Source organism: Electrophorus electricus, chromosome 4 (genome assembly GCF_041902795.1).
Source record: "Electrophorus electricus isolate QZ-2024a chromosome 4, ASM4190279v1, whole genome shotgun sequence".
Classification (NCBI taxonomy): Eukaryota; Metazoa; Chordata; class Actinopteri; order Gymnotiformes; family Gymnotidae; genus Electrophorus; species Electrophorus electricus.
The window spans coordinates 4860258-4878338 of NC_137500.1; the positions used below are offsets into that span (position 1 = coordinate 4860258).

The 18081-nt window shown below is 42.4% G+C and overlaps 3 protein-coding genes across 6 annotated transcripts; 1 reads left to right on the plus strand and 2 right to left on the minus strand.

Moving 5' to 3' along the window:
- Nucleotides 1-203: 203 nt before the first annotated feature.
- Nucleotides 204-6205, plus strand: metap2b (methionyl aminopeptidase 2b). Of its 4 annotated transcripts, none has more exons than XM_035523596.2 (11): nucleotides 204-389; nucleotides 1315-1413; nucleotides 1631-1693; nucleotides 1793-1895; nucleotides 2130-2291; nucleotides 2444-2625; nucleotides 2720-2814; nucleotides 3031-3127; nucleotides 3224-3327; nucleotides 4899-5014; nucleotides 5134-6205. In XM_035523596.2, the coding sequence occupies exons 1-11, from the start codon at nucleotides 236-238 to the stop codon at nucleotides 5384-5386; spliced, it is 1428 nt and encodes a 475-aa protein (XP_035379489.1). In that variant the 5' UTR covers nucleotides 204-235; the 3' UTR covers nucleotides 5387-6205. The 4 variants fall into 4 exon arrangements, with proteins under 4 accessions (XP_035379489.1, XP_035379490.1, XP_035379491.1 ...); XM_035523597.2 differs by having other exon boundaries at nucleotides 1634-1693; XM_035523598.2 differs by having other exon boundaries at nucleotides 1315-1404.
- Nucleotides 6206-12846: 6641 nt separating this feature from the next.
- Nucleotides 12847-13770, minus strand: LOC113573131 (galanin receptor 2a). Its single transcript, XM_027003204.2, has one exon. The coding sequence runs from the start codon at nucleotides 13768-13770 to the stop codon at nucleotides 12847-12849; it is 924 nt and encodes a 307-aa protein (XP_026859005.2).
- Nucleotides 13771-15403: 1633 nt separating this feature from the next.
- pthlhb (parathyroid hormone-like hormone b) lies at nucleotides 15404-16220 on the minus strand. Its single transcript, XM_027003299.3, has 2 exons — nucleotides 16099-16220; nucleotides 15404-15791 (listed from the first exon to the last, which is right to left on the minus strand). Exons 1-2 carry the CDS (start codon nucleotides 16218-16220, stop codon nucleotides 15404-15406), a joined length of 510 nt encoding a protein of 169 aa, XP_026859100.1.
- Between the last annotated feature and the right edge of the window lie 1861 nt (nucleotides 16221-18081).

The window sequence follows — 18081 nt, forward strand, 5'->3', positions numbered from 1 at the left end:
ATACGTGTGGTGTAGGGTACAGGAGCTTCTATATTATTGTTATTATTATTATTATTATTATTATAATACGTGAGGTGTAGGGTACAGGAGCTTCTATATTATTGTTATTATTATTATTATTATTATTATTATTATTATTATTATTATTATACGTGTGGTGTAGGGTACAGGAGCTCTCCTCTCTTCAGCAGAGCTTTCCCACACGCCTCTGCTGCGGGCTCTCCCCTGAGCAACCATGGCGGACCAGGAGGTGACGGAGCAGCGAGCTCCTGAAGTGGAGACCCTTCAAAACGGAGACGCACACGGCCCGAAAGAAGACGGAGAACATGTCGACGATGCGTCGAAGAAGAAGAGAAAGAAGAAGAGGAAAGGCAAAGCGTTGGTCGAAGGTAAATGAAACGCAGAGCTAAGACTGGTCGAGATGTCGGCTGGCCTGCTTAGCGTTAGCTAGCCTAGCTATTTAGCCTACACGAGGACTACTCTTCTGATCGACACCTAATCTGTTAAAATCCCGATAAATCACTGTAAGCCCGACATTTCCAGAATGGTGTCTGTGTTGTAAACGAGCTGGTTAGCTAACCTAGCTGGGTCAAATTCAATGAGGCTTGTATTTATCGAATGTAGCCAGGTTAGCTCTGCTATGCTATGCATGTGTTTTGTGAGTGTAGTCCCCTTTTCTACAGTGCTACAACTGCCGAGTTTATGGGTGTTTGAACTTTTAGCCAAAGCAACATTTATGCGGTGTTACCAACTCTCGGTAGTTAGAATCGCGCAGTAATTTTGGAACGGATTTAGAGAAAACGCCAAAGCCCTGAAATATATGCTTTAAATGCCTTAAAGTTTCAGAGCTCAGAAATGCAGGTATACTATCATTTGTAATCCAGAAACACTTCTGTAAAGGGATATTGGTGTGATAGTTACTGAAAGTTGTTCTGAAAAAAACCCTTGCTACATTATATGAAGTCATTCGCAATTAAGGCTGGCAGTGATATTTTGCAGTGGACACTTGGAAGCAAACGGTAATCACGACTTTGAAATTGATTTTATTTTAGCATACGGGTTGTCTCATTGGAACATTTACAATCTTTGGCTACTCTTCAGAGGTTTATAGTCTTGTGGTCTGAATACTATAAGATCCCTGTCAGATGCATGGAGAATTGAGCTAAGCCAATGAAGAAATGTGCAACACAAAATATGTTCTTTGATTTCTTTGGAGGAAAATGTGCCCTTTGTGGAGGTTCTGTGTCCATAAGCAATGCACTACAGTCAGAATACAAAAGAATAATCTGAGATTTTCCTTTACCTGGTCAACAGGAAGTAATGGAGATGGAGAGTCTGACATCAACAAAGTGACAAAACAATTGGAGAAGCAGGCCTTGGATGATCAAGAAAAGGAGGAAGATGGTGAGGATGGTATGTGTTTTAATGTTTTTTTTCACGTTTTTTTTCACAGCCATACCCAATAAATGGGTATTCTTATTGCTGTAGTACTTGTACTGTACTCTTTGTTTTAAGATATTTTTAAATGGGTTTTTTAAAATGATAGTTTTACATTTATACAATATGCATCGCTGTATTCCACGCCTCATGGAGCTTTTCCACACTAAACGATCGACTGGTTGTGTGGCAGAAGGTGAAGAAGGGGATTCTGTTGGAAAGAAGAAGAAGAAAAAGAAGAAAAGAAACAAAGGGCGTGAGTAACTTTCAGCGCTGTCAGATTAAACTACTGGAGCGTCTGTTGAATGTTGATCTTTTACATTTGTTGTTCCTCTCTGTTCTTTTTTTTCCCCAGCCAAAATGCAAACAGATACTCCATCGATTCCCATCTGTGAACTCTATCCAAATGGAATTTTCCCCAAGGGACAGGAATGTGAATACCCACCTTTAGAAGATGGGTACAGACCATGCTACTATTTCACCCATTCTAGATGAAGAGCTACACAAATGCGCTATTGCTTATGCACATTGTGATATCCTATTCAAACCTAATCCAGTACTTAGTTTTAATAGACTTCTTAAGGACAATTGCAAAAACGGGAACTGAAAGCTACTCAAATTTTTGTCCAATAGTGTAATTGGAATATATGCAACATTGTTGAGAGGTTCTTATTGTGTTGAACCTCTCATAGCTGCACTGCTGCATGGAGGACAAGCAGTGAGGAAAAGCGGGTGTTGGACCAAGCCAGCGAGGAGATGTGGAACGACTTCAGACAGGCAGCAGAAGCTCATCGGCAGGTCAGGAGTTATGTCATGAGCTGGATTAAACCGGGCATGACCATGATTGAGATCTGGTAAGTTTACACTGTACTTGCTTAATTATTGTCTTCTCTCTTGACAGCTGTACAGTTTGAGACCCTGCCATTGTGTAATGCCATTTAAAATCACTTCAAGTCTGTGTGATTTCAGTTGATTCCTTATAAGTCTTTGATACTTACCCCTCCAGTGAGAAGCTGGAGGACTGCTCTAGGAAGTTAATTAAAGAGAATGGGCTGAATGCTGGCCTGGCGTTCCCTACTGGCTGCTCCCTCAACCACTGTGCCGCACACTACACCCCCAATGCTGGGGACCCCACAGTGCTCCAGTACGATGATGTCTGCAAGATCGACTTTGGCACACACATTAATGGTGCGTGGCTTAACAATAAGGCCAGCTGTCTTGTGAACTCGCGTGCAGTTTCCTCTTCATTTACTAATTTTGTTGTCTGACTCTTGTTTTGCAGGAAGAATCATTGACTGTGCCTTTACTGTCACCTTCAACCCAAAGTATGATAAACTGCTGGAAGCCGTTAAAGATGCTACAAATACTGGAATTAAGGTAGATGTTTACAAGGACTTGTATTTTATCTCTGCTGTATGGCTTTTGTGAATCTAAAATCATAGTGGTGGTTTTAATGGGCCAGTATGTGGCTCACTCATCAGCATTTCAGATTTTGAGCAATATGGCTTTAGAGAAAAGGTAGCTAGAGTTCAGTGCCTTTTCTCATTCGTGTTTATTAAAACGTGTGTGTGTGTGTGTGTGTGTGTGTTTCAGTGTGCGGGAATAGATGTCCGCCTGTGTGACATTGGGGAATCCATTCAAGAAGTCATGGAGTCATATGAAGTAGAATTAGATGGAAAAACGTATCAAGGTATTTCTGATTTTCTGTGTTCCACTATGTCTGAATGTCAAAACAACGTAGATTAACCAACTACATGGGTTAACCAATTAAAATATTTCCCTGTAGTGAAACCAATCCGGAATCTCAATGGCCACTCAATTGGACAATATCGAATACATGCAGGAAAGACTGTCCCCATTGTGAAGGGTGGGGAAGCAACCAAAATGGAGGTTAGTTACAACGGGAAGTTTCTTCATCATATTTGAAAAATTTGCCTTTTGATTTTTCTTTAATTTCTTTTTCCTTTTGTGCTTGACTTGAATATATACCCATACCTGTATATAAATGAATACATACATGGCAGGATATGTGAAAATAGATGTGGTGGGTAAAAGAGCTGCTCTGTGTGTTGTGCTGTTTTATTCAACTGCTTGTTTCTGGTTTATTTTAGCCTTAAACAACTATTCTGTGCTCATAGGCTTTCTTTTTGTTTCACTTGACTTATTCAGTTAAAAAAGGTTTTGGAAGATCAGGGGGTGGGGCTTAATCTCAGAACCTGAGTTGCAAACAGTTGTGCAGTTTATGCAAATTGAGGTTCTGTGAGGTGTAGCTGCTTCATTTAGCCAGAAGCACTGTCTGTTTGGCTAAATATGTATGTGCAGTAGTAGGGTGGGTACGCTTAATCATCCTTCCTGCACACATACTTGTACTTACTAAAACACTCTTGCCACTCTCTCGCCTTGGTTTACTCCAGAACCTCATATGTATGGTCATTATTTGAAAAGACTGTATGAAATATTAACCTTGTTGTTCATGCTGCAGCTTATAAAAAACATTTATCTTATGGAGATGCTGTACATGCCTCAAAATCAAGTCCTCTGAGAGCATTGTGGCTATTGTCTTCTGAGAACTGATTCTTTTCTACTATTTCTTTGAAATCAAAATCTCTAACATCTGTCGTTCCCTATTGGTCAGCTTGCATTCCTTTCCCCTCAGTTTTTTATTTTTGTTTTTTATTTTTCTTAATAACAGTTTGCGACTCCTCTTCTAACATTTGACTCTTGACTTCTCAGACTTCTGATATTACTGCTACTTTACCACTTCCTGCACCCTTTATCCCATCTCCATAGCTCTTGTTAAAGCCTGTCTGCCAGTCTTGGTGTCACACCTTTGCTTGCTCTGTGTTTTTCGTGATTGTCTAGCATATTGTGAGTCTTTGGGATATTGAAAAGCACCGTAAAGCACTAATGTATTGTTGTTATTGCAGTGTGATTTGCTGAATACATGTGCTATAATACAGACTCTGCATGCAGTGAAAATTATCACCAAACAATTGGCGCATGGTGTCAGAGTCTCTGTTCTGTAGAGTTGTTAAACTGAGACTCTGGACTGGCAGGTTGGCCAGAAACCCTAGTCATAAACTGAAGGCTGACAAGTACCAGGATGGTTGTAAATGGCTAAAGCTCCACTGGGCTCTTGGCCTGTGAATGGGTGTGCCTAAAGAGATTACCAGTACAGCGTTATTGTGACACTTTACTATCAGCTGCCTACAGCTGCTCAGAAGAGGAATGGTCATCACTTAGCATCACTTGGATCCTTCCTTCATGCCACAAGTTTATCGTGTCAATTTCTTTATGGTTGTAACTCTTTACAGGCAATGACACAAGCCTGTGATATTGAAACGGCACATTGTACAGTAAAACACTTTCATTTGTATTTTTCACTGAACATTTCTAAATGTGTTCTGCCCAGGCGTTTTGTGTGTTGTGTTCCTGAGTCCAACTGGTTCACTCTTTTACAGGAGGGAGAGGTGTATGCCATTGAAACCTTTGGAAGCACTGGGAAGGGCATGGTGCATGATGATATGGAGTGCTCTCATTACATGAAAAACTTTGAAGTTGGACATGTGCCAATCAGGTCAGTCCTTTTAATGTTTATATACTTTGGCCATCATTAATGAAACCTCCAGATGTTGTATGATTATGTTCTGTGGCATAATGAGCAGAGAACCTGTTTTGATTTCCTTATCCTTCCAGACTCCCCCGGGCCAAGCACTTGCTGAATGTCGTCAATGAGAATTTCGGCACACTGGCATTTTGTCGCCGTTGGCTCGATCGCCTGGGTGAATCCAAGTACCTAATGGCGCTGAAAAACCTCTGTGACCTGGGAATCATTGACCCATACCCACCTTTGTGTGACACCAAAGGCTGCTACACTGCTCAGTTTGAGCACACCATCCTACTGAGACCAACCTGCAAGGAGGTGGTCAGCCGCGGTGACGATTACTAGAGCACAGTCTCGTCCACCTTGATAGTTCACCAATACGTTGATGGGTTTTAATAAGCTGGGTAAGGGGCTAAATGCATGGCATTTGTGCCTGTTGAGTTTGAGCATTCTGACAATATTGTATTAAAATTGGCGGGGTCATATTGGAAGTGTTCTAGATGCTAAATGGATCTGAAATGTAGGACAGACAGGCCTGTGCTCTTACTCCCCATATATTATTACTTTAAGTACCCTCAAAATTAGCAAGCATAAAATTTTGAAAAGTTGGACTTTTCTTTGTGTATAACATGTTAGCTCTGGGAAAATTGAGGTCAATCTATTAAATTGCCATGCAAAAAAGTATTTAGAAAGGTTTTTGTTTGTTTGGTTTTCTTTGCTTAATGCGTGGAACAGTTGTTTCCTCTACAGCTGTCAGTTGTGGCCACATTTGATTTATTTCATTCAGAGCATGAATGGAGTCATGGTGCACACATTTTGATTGTTTTTAATTCCTGGTTACAGGAATAAGCCATTAAAATCTTATATATATATATAAAATATAAAAACCTTGAACATGCAGTCATGCTTTGTTGCCTTGCAGGTAATAACGCTTTCCTTACTTGGAAAAGAGTAGGTGCTGCTGCACCTTGTACGTTTGACACTGAACTGTGTGTTGAGCTGAATTCAGTCACGTTTCTCTGGATAAAGCACAATGTAGTCTTTTGTTTTGAATTACGAATAAAATTTGTAAGAAATTATTACTTAAAACTAATTAGATGAACTTATGTCTTGGTTTCTGGCAACAGCCCACAAATATATAAGTAATTAAAACCATACCCTACAGTCTGCTTTGTTAATTTATTAAATAAACTAATTGGACCTCAAGTAAAGAAATGGAGATAATCTTGCTGCTCTTTGGTAGTTTCCTGCCAGTCTAGACAACAACGTTAAAATTCGGAAATTACATATTTAAACATTGATTTAGAAGAGTAAGTAGCTTGTATATATCTCATTTATTCATATGATTGAAGATTAAATATAGTTTCCACCAAATGCTCAAAATATCCCCAGAGCAACAAAATTATATGTAGGTAGTCTAGTTACAAATTAGAATGTTTACATGATAAAACATTTTATATTAACAACAAACCCTTCTGTTGTTGTTTGAAAGCGTGTGTTCCATGGCCAATTTGAGCCTCTCTTCCTGGTGCTGTTTCTTCCAGAATTCTGTAAAGCAATACATGTATATAACTGGTAATGAAGTATATAGACAAAGTTGATGTAGCTTTATGTGGTAAGGTAATTTAAAGATTCAACCATACAGATAGCTGAGGAGATATTTTTGGATGAATTCATATTAGAAACAAGTTTTAACTGTAAGGCTATTTTTTTCCGATAGGCTTAATTTTCCTATAATGATAACCTTCAAGTTTGTAGTTGCGACCTTATTGGGTCTTAATTATATACAGACTTCTCTATATTCTCAACTGAAGAATGCAATGTGTGGATGTTAGCTTTATTGTCGGATTGTTAGGTTGAGTATTCTGTCTTGGAAAGACAGGGTTTCAACCCAACAGGCACAGGTGTCAAAAGCTACTCTCAGTACTAAGAAGTTCATTAACTGCAGACCTTCACCACAGGAGTTTTCTATCTTTATCGTAGCTGTTTACATCCCTCCCTTGCTAGCGTGAACAATGCACTGCAAACTCTGGCTGACCAAATAAACGTTTTGGAACAAAAACGCATTTACTTACTTTTCATAATCCCTGGGGCCTTTAACAGAGCAAAATTAAACCATAAACTACCACAATATAGACAGCATTTTAATTGTCCCGCCAGAGATAAGACACTCAACCCTGCTACAAAATATGCATGTTGCTCTGTCGCCTGAGCAGCCCTGATCACTGCGTGCTTCATCTTATTCCAGCCTACAAACAAATACTAAAATATTCAAAGCCTGTGGTAAAGCAGTGCAGAAATGGACCTGCAAGAAAAGCAGGAACTTTACAGCTATTTCAACTGTACCAACTGGAGTGTTTTGAAGCTGCATCTGGACACTCCTCACAGCAGTGCTCTGCCAATAACCTCTCTGACTTCACGAGGGGGAGCAGAGGCCATGCTGCTCGAGGGGGCAATGGTGGATACAGTGAGCAGCTTCAGGCTCCTTGGTGTCCACCGAAGATCTCACATGGTCACTCAACACCTCACGCGTCGCACTACGTGTGAAGCCTGAGGATAGTCGACCTGCCGCGACAGCTCCTCAGTGCAAACACAGATCCACTCTGGAGAGTATCCTGACCAGCTGCATCACAGCGTGGTATGGCAGTGACCCTGCTGTTGAATGCAAGGCTCTCCAGAGGGTGGTGAAAACTGCCCAGTACATCACTGTACCTGCTCTCCCACCCATTCAAAAAAACAAGATGTCATCAGAAGATGTCTAAGGAAAGCCAGATAATGACGAGTGTTTGCATCCCTGACACTCTTCATCCTGGCAGTGACCTACTCAGAAATCCTCCGTTATGTGAAGAGTGCTATGGTAAATATGTAAATACATTTTGTACAGAAGTACATTTTGTGTAGTTTTATATAATCTTTTTAAAAACCTGTTTTCCCGAAATTATGGGACTCTCTTGTTTACAGCTACATTTTCATGTGTCTGCAATTATGTAAGCTACCACAGTTTGGGCTTCACCAGTAGATCCTCCAGTGCACATCACTGGAAGAATGAGATGAATAGGAACAAACACGACACAAACACCTTCCCACTCTGCTGTTCAGACCTACAGTTAATAAAACAAACATCAGTTGGTGAGCTTCTCTCAGCCTACAGAGTCCTGAAGATGAAACACACCCAGCTGAGATTTAATATAAAAAAAATTTTTAAAAAAAGGTCAGGAGAGTTATTTCTCAGGGACTTGTTTCCAGGGAAGTCGATGCCCTCTGAGCCAGGCAACAGTGTGTCTCCCTGGTCCTGATGACGCCACTCTGCTGTTTGAGGGACAATTCAAGAGTGGCGACCTGCTGCTGGCACTCAGAGTGTACACACCAAGCTCTACCTTTGCTTTTAAACATATGCCTCCTTTGACCAATACATAACACATTTAACATCTGACTGTTTAAAATCCATGATGTTCACAATACTGGCAAATTAATGACCACTAAACATTTGATTGTAGTGGTTCTACTTCCAGGTGAAGAACATCCGAGTGGGTGCACACTACCACTTCATCATCACCACACCTGCTGAACGGCAGCAGTCTGTACAGGAAGGGTCAGCCTTGCTGTTTTACTCAGAGCAAAAGGGCCTACTATTCCAATGACCATGTCGATCTGGGGCACCCGTGTCACTCTTTCCCTTTGACCAAGGATGTGTGCTACTTTGCTCACTGCTACCCGTACACCTACACAAAACTCTGGAGCCACTTGGCAGAACTGGAGCGAGACCCGAGGTGCTTGCACTTCTGCGAGGTGCGGACACTGTGCCGCTCGCTGGCCGGGAACCTGGTCCCGGTGGTGACTGTCTCCAACCCCAGCAGAGACGGAGGGTCTTCGCTGAAGCCAGCTGTGGTGTTGTCTGCACGGGTCCACCCTCAGGAGCCTAACACAGCTCCTGGGCCATGAAGGGCATTAGAGACGGCTTAGAGACGCATTTGTGTTCAAGCTCCGGCCCATGGTCAGCCCTGTTGGGGTAAGAGTGGGGAACCACCGCTGCTTGCTGACAGGAAGAGATCTGAACCAAATTGACAGGTCCAAGCTCCAAGACTCCTTCCCTTCAGTGTGGGCCACACGGAGGCTGGTGCAGAGGTCAAACTTTACTGCGCTGAAGCAAAAGTGGTTGTGCTTTTTGTACTCTTTGGAATATTTCCAAAAAAGGCTTCATATTTGTGATTGTGATGAATGCTATATGATTCACAGAAGAGTATATGCTATTGTGTATGGTGTAGCAGATGCAGTGCTGTACCAACAGTAACCTTGTTTTTGTATTGTTTTTTTGTATTTGTATTGTATTGTTTTTGTCTTTTTAATGACTGTTACAGTTACTGTTGTCCTGTGTTTCTCAGGCTGTGTGAGGAGCGTAAAGTGCTGCTGTACTGTGGCCTCCATGGTCACGACGTCTTCACCTACGGTTGTGAGAGTCCCCAGCAGGAACTTAGGTTTCTGCTCGGGAGTCTTCCCACTCATGCTCCACAAGAACTGCTCTGATATGGTACCATTTTTTCTGTCACTTTTAACTTGCAGATTAGGGACTGTGTCTCTACTTGTCTCTATATTGCTTGTTTGTGTTGTTTTCAAGCTTAAAGGAGTCACTGAACTAAATAGTCCAATGCAGTGTGTCTTCAGTTTAAGGAACCAGTAGGATGCCCCGCTGGAGACTAGAGGTCATCAACAGCTTCACTTTGGAGACATCTCTCTGTGGCTCCACCATGGGTAAGCTGCCTCTCTTGCTTTTAAGCCTTGACTTTGGCTTAAAATCCTTATATGCAAGGCTTTTAAGCAGATTTAAACAAATGAGAAATCTCTCAGCCTTTACACAAGTCACTATGTATTGAATACCGGTCAAAGGAAGGGGACTCAGTTTAGTACCAAAGAAATTTTGTGGGCCGAATTCTGTGACACGCTTCTGGATTACTGTGACCCAGACAGGACAAAGGTGCACTTGTGTGCACTCTGCCTTATTTGAGGATGTGTTTCTAAAATATTTGCATTCTGTAAAAAATATGTACTCATCAAGTATTTTACTAGAAGCATTTACTTTGTAGATACACTTTATAGGCGTACAATTAGAGGCTACAGCCCAATTATTGCTATCGACACTTAGTGTTAGCCACCTTCCAACGTTTCAGTGTTAGTGAGTTTGTGACCACAGTTTCTGGATATTTAGGGTCCACAGTTTGTAATTGTAAACCTATAAAATGCACCTGTAAGATCGATGTGCATAACACAGTGGTCAGGGAGTGTAGGTACAAGGTAGCTATTTAAGGGGGTGGTTTGCACTGACGTTATATCTGATTTTTGGTGTAGTAAAATATTTGCATAGGTGAGATGCAAAACATGTTGAGGCAGGATGGTGGACAGGCAGTTATCACTGCACCTGCAGATGTGGTGAACACCTCACATGATGCAGGCAGGTGAGACTGAGCTTTATTATATCTGAGCTGAAGCGGAGGGACATATGTGGACAGTGTGCCACATTTGAAATCACATACTGGTGTTTGGGCTAATCGAAGTCCTCAGACTCTGATGGACTGCCAGCCCACCTGCAGGCTTTTGATGAGGTTGTGTGGATTTTCTAATTGACCATTTTTGTTGCTGCAGACTGAATACCTTCTGTGCTAGGAAGTGTGTGTTCTCTACTCCAGGCAGAGTATCTGCAGCACCTGATGGCTGAGTATGAGAGGAGCAGAGTGCAGATAAAGCTGGGCTCACTGCTCAGTGGTAATGTCATAAATATATTTTAGTCCTCTTGCACCCCCATGCTATCTACATGTCAAACTAATGCCTCCTGGTTTAAATGTACTGCAGATATTGTGTGTGTGTGTGTGTGTGTGTGTGTGTGTGTGTGTGTGTGTGTGTGTGTGTGTGTGTGTGTGTGTGTGTGTGAGAGAGAGAGAGAGAGAGGGAGAATGTATGTGTGTTTGTGCGTGTGTGTGTGTGTGTGTGTGTGTGTGTGTGTGTGTGTGAAGACATACTTCAAAATTCTTGTCTTTCTGTCACAAGGTGGTAGAACGAACTTCCCCTGGCTAAGCTGAAGCCTCACCTCTTACCTGAGTCACTAAGCAATAAAATATTTTACTGTCTTCTTCCACTCTAGCCAGGGCTTTAGCCTGATAGTATTCTTAATACCATTCTCACATAAGGATATGTAATTGATGGAGATAAATAACTGCAGACTGTGGATAGGATGAGAGTACAGGTCACTTTCTAAGTCATTCTGGACAAGTGTGTCTGCCAAATGCTGTAAATGTAAGTGTGTGAACAATCATTTGTATATGTAAACACACGTGCGAGTGTTTGGAGATTACGAATGCTTCCATAATTGACGCAGCACTATGCAGCAGGACGATCCTGTCTGCTGTGGTCTCGCTCAGTAAGGCTTACCAAGGCTGCTCTCACAGGAGCCACTGCAGGCAGTGGACCCCAATCCAGGGCCCCTGCCAGCTAGCTCCAGGCTAGCCACAAAGGGTGCTGCTGGGATTTTGCCATGCTTTTCTTGCATTGCGCATGTGTGGTGTGAGTGTGTGTAGATGGAAGTGGTCCTGTAAATAACTGTGGATGGCATTCGGTTTGACTTTGCATGTGTATGCTTTAAGAAAGAGGCCATATTTAAGAGAGGAAAATAATTTAAAAATTGTGAATGGATGTTTTTCGAAATAACGATAATTTATGGTGAATTTAAGCAGTGATCACATTAAGTCAGTTAGTGTTTTTGTGGAAGTGGATCAATTTTCCTTTGACACGTAGGCGATGTAAATGTTTAACTTTTATAACATTCCATGATGTTCCTCAGGGCAGAGCTGGAGCTCTCTGCAGGATGGTCAGGGTCAGGCGTTTAAGCACGCATCTGCTGCCCAGTTTCCTTCTCGGCCCAAGCACTGCCTCACCAACCCCACACAACTCCCGGGCCTTTCTCACCTGAACACTGGAGACAAGACCAGTGGCAGACTGTCTCTAGTCCAGTGTGAGCAAGGTTTGACACTGCACAGGGCAAATATAACGGTAATGAAGGTGGTTACTGTACATTTTTATAGTTGATGAAATTTAGACTCTGTGCCAGATTTTTTGTGACTCACTGAGTAAACACAGGCAAGAGCCACTTTTTAATTTAGACAGTCCTATGAATTATTCATTCTTAATTTTACTCTACTGAGAAATGTGGCATGCCTAAGTAAATGTAATATTTTCATGCCATTTTTCTTACGCTGATTAAGTGTTGTTTCGTTTGACCTCAGTTAAGGGCATGCCATCTTGCACCAAATAGTCTAGTCTAGAAGATATGACAGACAGGTAGGACACATTTGTGAGAGTGAAGGGGTTTTATAAACATTCAGTTCATGGCAAACATTTATTTTGCCATCTTAATAAATCATTTTTAACATGTTTCACTTGTGTGTTTGTGTGGGTGTGGGTTTGGGTGTGTGGAAGAACAGCTTAACTCAGCATCTGTGTAAGTGCTGCCTGTGGCAAGAAGTAGCGCTGAAAAAGAGAGGAAGAGGAGCAGCCAAGAGGATGAAGGATATTAAAGAAAGCCGTTAACATTTCCGTATTTTCCACTTTCCCAGTGCTGTGTGTTTGAAAGAGCAGAGGTTTTCAGTAATTAAACACCTTAATCCTTATAACTGCAAACTATCAAGTCTTACACAGTCTACCCATACGCACACACCACACACCCAGTCATAAGTACTCTAAGAGTAAATTGCAGGTAACGTAAATGTCTCGAACCAAATGTCTCTGCATTTCAGAAGGTTTTGTTGCGTTCTTGTGCCTTAGAAGCTCTCGGTCACGCTGGTGACCTGGGGGTGCACCCTGTTCTGGGTGCAGCGGAGGAGCCAGGCTCTGTGTTTGGCCCGGTAGCGTTTGGACAGGAGCACATACAGAACCGGGTTGACGCACGGGTGCAGGAACTGCAGCACAGTGCAGGTGAAGTAGAACATGTCCCAGGCCTTGCCATGCCTGTACAGGCCCAGATACACACACAGTTCCAGGACATAACCGGGCAGCCAGCACGCAGAGAAGGTGCCCGCGGCCATAAACACCATGAGCGAGGCGCGTCGCGTGTTTCGGGCGCTTGCCGTTGACATCACGGGGCTCCTGTGGAGGAAGCAGGCCAGGCGTACGTAGCTGACAGCGATAACCAGCATTGGTATGAAGTAGTAGAGCACGAACTGGCTCAGCATCACCTCATAGTGGTGCTCCTGCGTGGTGGGCAGGCAGAAGGTGACGTTGGTCATCCCTGGGCCGATGCTCTCCTTGGTAGCGAAAATGCGCAAGGGCATACTGATAAAGAAGCTCAGGGCCCAGGCCACGACGAGCATGAGCACGACCAAGTCAGTAGTGGGTGGCTGATAAGGGTTGGTGACGATCATGACTCGGGCTATGGAGACGGCACACAGCGAGTAGGTGCTGGCGGCCAGTGAGAAGGCCAGCAAGAACTGGTAGACCTTGCAGGACGTGTTGCCCAGAGGCCAGGAGAAGCTGATGGCCGGGTGCAGGGTGAAAGGGATGAGAAGCAGTGTGAGGAAGTCGGCCAGGGCCATGCTGAGGAGGAGCACGTCTAGCCGGTTCTTGCGCAGGGTGTTGTGCTTGACGAAGAGAGAGAAGACCAGCAGGTTGGCGCCGAAGCCGACGCCCAGGATGACGCCGCAGGTGCAGGCGAATATCACCCCGTAGTGGTTGCTGAAGGCCTGCATGACAAGTCAACAACTGAGCTGGAGTACCATCCTGATTTGTACAGTTATCATTTTTACATATTTTGTAAAAACCGTTTATTACATTTTAGTATTAGGTATTGAAGAAATACATTTAAATGTTTTTTTTTAAATCCAAATCCAGTGACTATAATACACTTCCCACTTTTTTAGGTCCTTAATATTAACATCCTTTTATCAGAGTTACTCACCATAGTTGTTCAGTGTAAGAGAAGTCTGGATTTTATCACATATAAATTGTCCCCACCCATTGATGAAATATTATGAAAAAAGTCCCACTAGAAGCAACATGAACATTCTGTGCTGTGAAACTGGTCGCACCTCACAGCAGTCAGTGGTAGGAGATAAAGAGTGCTCACCAGGTAGGTCAGGCAATTAGTTCCAAATCAGTTGGTCATATTTAAAGGAACAGAACCAGCTTAACCCTTCACCCACGCGTCTGTGTAGGGAGCCAAGAGACTCGTAAGTGCTTTCAAGTCATAAATGGAACAATTAAAATTATTTTACTTTCATTATTTAGTTTCTTACATTTAGGTAAGAAACACCACAACCACCTGTTTTAAGAGAAACAAAATGACAGTGTAAAATGTTTGTGCAAAAGTACATTTCTTGGTTTTACCTGTTTTTGCATCTTTCTTTCAATTTTATAACCATGGACAATTCTATGTGCTGTATCACACCCTCAGACAATATAGAAAGCCCTGCTGGGATGAATTGATTTGTAAAGAGTAATTGCCATTTCTGTAACACAGAGCTTATCAGTCTCTGCTTTTTTTTCTGCTCTTTTATGATTTTTTAATGTCTTCGGCTAAACGCTCAGGAGGTTGACACAAGAGTGCATTATCTCTCTGTTCCATTAGCATGTGTAATTTTGAGCATGATAGTGTCACAGTGCAGACTTTATTCACTCATTAACACCCATATGTGTTCCACAGGGCACATTCATGTGTGGAACGGAATACTATTTTTAATGGAATATTTAATGTAAATGATCATTGATATTCTGAGACATGATGTTGCTATGAACCCATTCATTTTGATACCTCTCTTTTAATATATTTAATATATTTTGGTCAGCTTTTTTTATTGAAATATTATTTGAAGCAGGACAGGCATTATTTCTGTAACAGAACTTGTAGCCAGAAGTATCAAAAGAAGTGCTGAATTTGATTAAAACTACTGATGTAGACGCATAGCAAAGCTGTCTAAAGTGCATTGTTTGAAATTTGTAGAAAAATCAGCAGCACTGTGATAAATTCTCAGAATAAATATACACCATCAAATAAATAAATGCAAATATGGATGATTAGAGCAATACATGTAAAATGTGTAGGAATCTTTTCAAATCAAATACAGAAGTCAAATTTACAAGATTATTTTCAGTCAAAATAATAGTAATATTTGCAGGCTCTTGCTGTATTAAAAACAGTAAGTTTATACAACCATGAGTCTTAAACAGTGCATGGGACATTGTTTTTTTACTTCTGCTGGTGACTAGAGACTAGCCAATGGTTGGTTCAGGAATGCTCATCCAGAGTGGTTGATGGCATCTTCTCACACGTTTCACAGTCTTTGGCGTGGTCTCCGATCCTTCTTCTCCTGTCACTCACTCTACTCACTGACCTCTTAACGGCGCCTGGGCTGAACATGGCCATGTTCTTCTTTTAGTGCTGTCTCTCCACTTTCTCAGGCACACTCTCTTCTTTCTCTTGGTGGCTGCTTGCAGGGGTTGCTCCTTGTTGGTCTCCTGCGGCAGGCTGTCGCCGGTGTCCGTCTGCTCCAGCTGAAAGTCCAAGGGCAGGTCCTTGGCATTGCTAGCAGGTTTCGGCCTGGGTACGCCCCAGGTGACCGTCTGGGGGCTGACGTGACGGTTGGAGGGAGCGTCCCATGAGTCGGCAGTGTGTACCTGCTCAAAAAGCTGCTGGAGCCACAGATGCCTCTTCCTGTCCTGCAGGTACCGGCCTCTGTCGTGCATCAGTTGGGCATGGCTCACTGACCGTCTCCTAAAAAGAAGATGGGACGTTACAGTGGTCATGTTCAAGGCATGCTTTTTCTTAACTTTGTTCCCTTTCTTACTCACTGTATAACAGTTACAAGCAAAAACATCAAGTTATTCTTGCTGAGTAACAGCTATGCACTTTTGTTTTTGTGATAGTCATCTACATCTTTAGCTACAGCTTTGAGTGATTCATGTCAGATGAACATTACCCCTTCTAACAGTAGATGGCACTGTAAATTTATGGTTTGACTGTGGTAAATGATCATGTTTATTTTGAATTAACTGTCTCTTTGCATAGTGTCAGCACATACAGTCTGTTGCTGAGAGCATGGATGGGTCTCCCTTGGACAGGTAGAGGGATGCTGAGTAAGAGCACAGCGAAAGCCCACTGCCGTAGCATCATGCTTATCCACAAACCTCTGTTGCCCCTCATCTGAAAAAGACACATTAAATGTTAAATGGGTAAAAAGAAGTGCAATAACCAATTAAAAATGCTAGTTTTAAGTATTTATATTTAATTTATAATAGGCTTTTGCCGAGTTGTTCAGTAGGGGTAATTTGATTCCTTAAATGAAGGGTTAGTGATTGTGTCCCCTTATTTCAGTCACTATAACATTAAATATTACTTTGTCCCTTCTTAAGATTATACATAATTCCAGAAGTGCAAGCAGGTTATACAAGCAAGAACCTTATGAAGAACTATGTTGGAGGCACTGTAATGATGCCTTAGGTTTTGCCTGAATTTCTGTTGATTAGGAAACACAAAAGCACTTTTTATGTGGAAAAACGTACTTACATGTGTTCCTGCAGAGTAATTTAGGGCGTACTGCACCTCTTGACCATCTTGCTGATGGATAGTGCACCCAATATGTAACAGTGTCCTACTAGACCATGTCTGGATTACATTAGCTGCTGGGTAAATGGCCACATATCCAAATGCAGTAGATCCAGCTGAAGTCTTCTTATTTGCCTTCAGATGCCTAGTGGAGGGTGAAGATAGCAGAAGAACCTGCTGGCTGCTTGCGCTGCTGAATAGGATTTATGGCACTCACTCACAGGTTGTGGGCGTCTCTGATGGTGCCCAGCGGTCCACCAGCAAGTAAAAGAGAATGAGCAGGGAAAACCAGAGAGAGTGCTGCATACCTAACTGGCTTGTGTGTGTGTGCGTGCGTGTGTGTGTGTGTGTGTGTGTGTGCGTGCGTGTGCGTGCGTGTGTGTGCGTGTGTGTGTGCGCGTGCGTGCGTGCGTGTGTACGCCTGCCAAAGTGTACCACCAGACTGACACACCACACACGCGTTCTGAGAAACACACAGGCACACACCTTCAGTGGAAAGAGGTTGCCTCCCAGGCTCCCAGAGAGGGGAGGGACGAGTGCCTAAAGAATGAACAGAAGATGGCGTAGTAGCTTAAAACCCTTAATGGTAAGATTTTTCCTACTGCAAACATGAGTGTTTTACCTTTAAGCCTGGCTTCTTAGTCACTGCTTTTATTTCATTCCTGTTAACCAGGTGTGTCTCTTGAGGTGCGATCTGTTTGCAAGGCATTGTAGGGACACACTTTCAAAATAGGTACAATGAATATTATGCTTGAGCTTCTTGCAAACATAATTAAGGTCAATTCCATTTTAGTTCAACTGATTCAGGAAATGAACTGAAGTTGAGTCAAGAACTCAGACTGAACTCATGTCATAAATGGGCTGAATTGAAACAGAATTTAAATGGCCAACCTCCAATGGAAATTCCTAACGTGGCGTTTTGCCGCCCGAGCTGGTAGAAAGGTTTACTCACTGAGCACAGAGACCCTCCCTTCCCAAGAGATGTGCAGAACTGGGTGAAGAAAGCAAATAGTGTTGGCTGACCACTGTCCCAAGAGATCCTGACCATAACCTCAATGAAATCAAGCCTGTGGGTTGGTCTCCTCCCCTTCTAAGCAAACCTTGTAGCCATGTAATGGTCAAGATGGTTTTTGAAGATCCCACGAAACGGTAACACTTCATTTAAAGTACTATATAACTTGTGTACATTTACTGAATAACTGGTGTACATGGATTAGATACTTAATAGCATTTGATCTTTTAAGATGCTAGCATCTTCTATAAAAATCAAGCAAACAAACAAACAGGTGTCTCAGGATTAATGCCACACAATGCTCTCATTTAAATTCCCCTTAATTTTGTTTTCTTATTTTGTTTTTCTCCTGATATCTGTCTCTATGCAGTCTCTTAACCCTACACCCTTTAAAGGGTGAGCTTATTTGAATTGTTATTTGAATTACTGGAGATTGGTCTCACAACC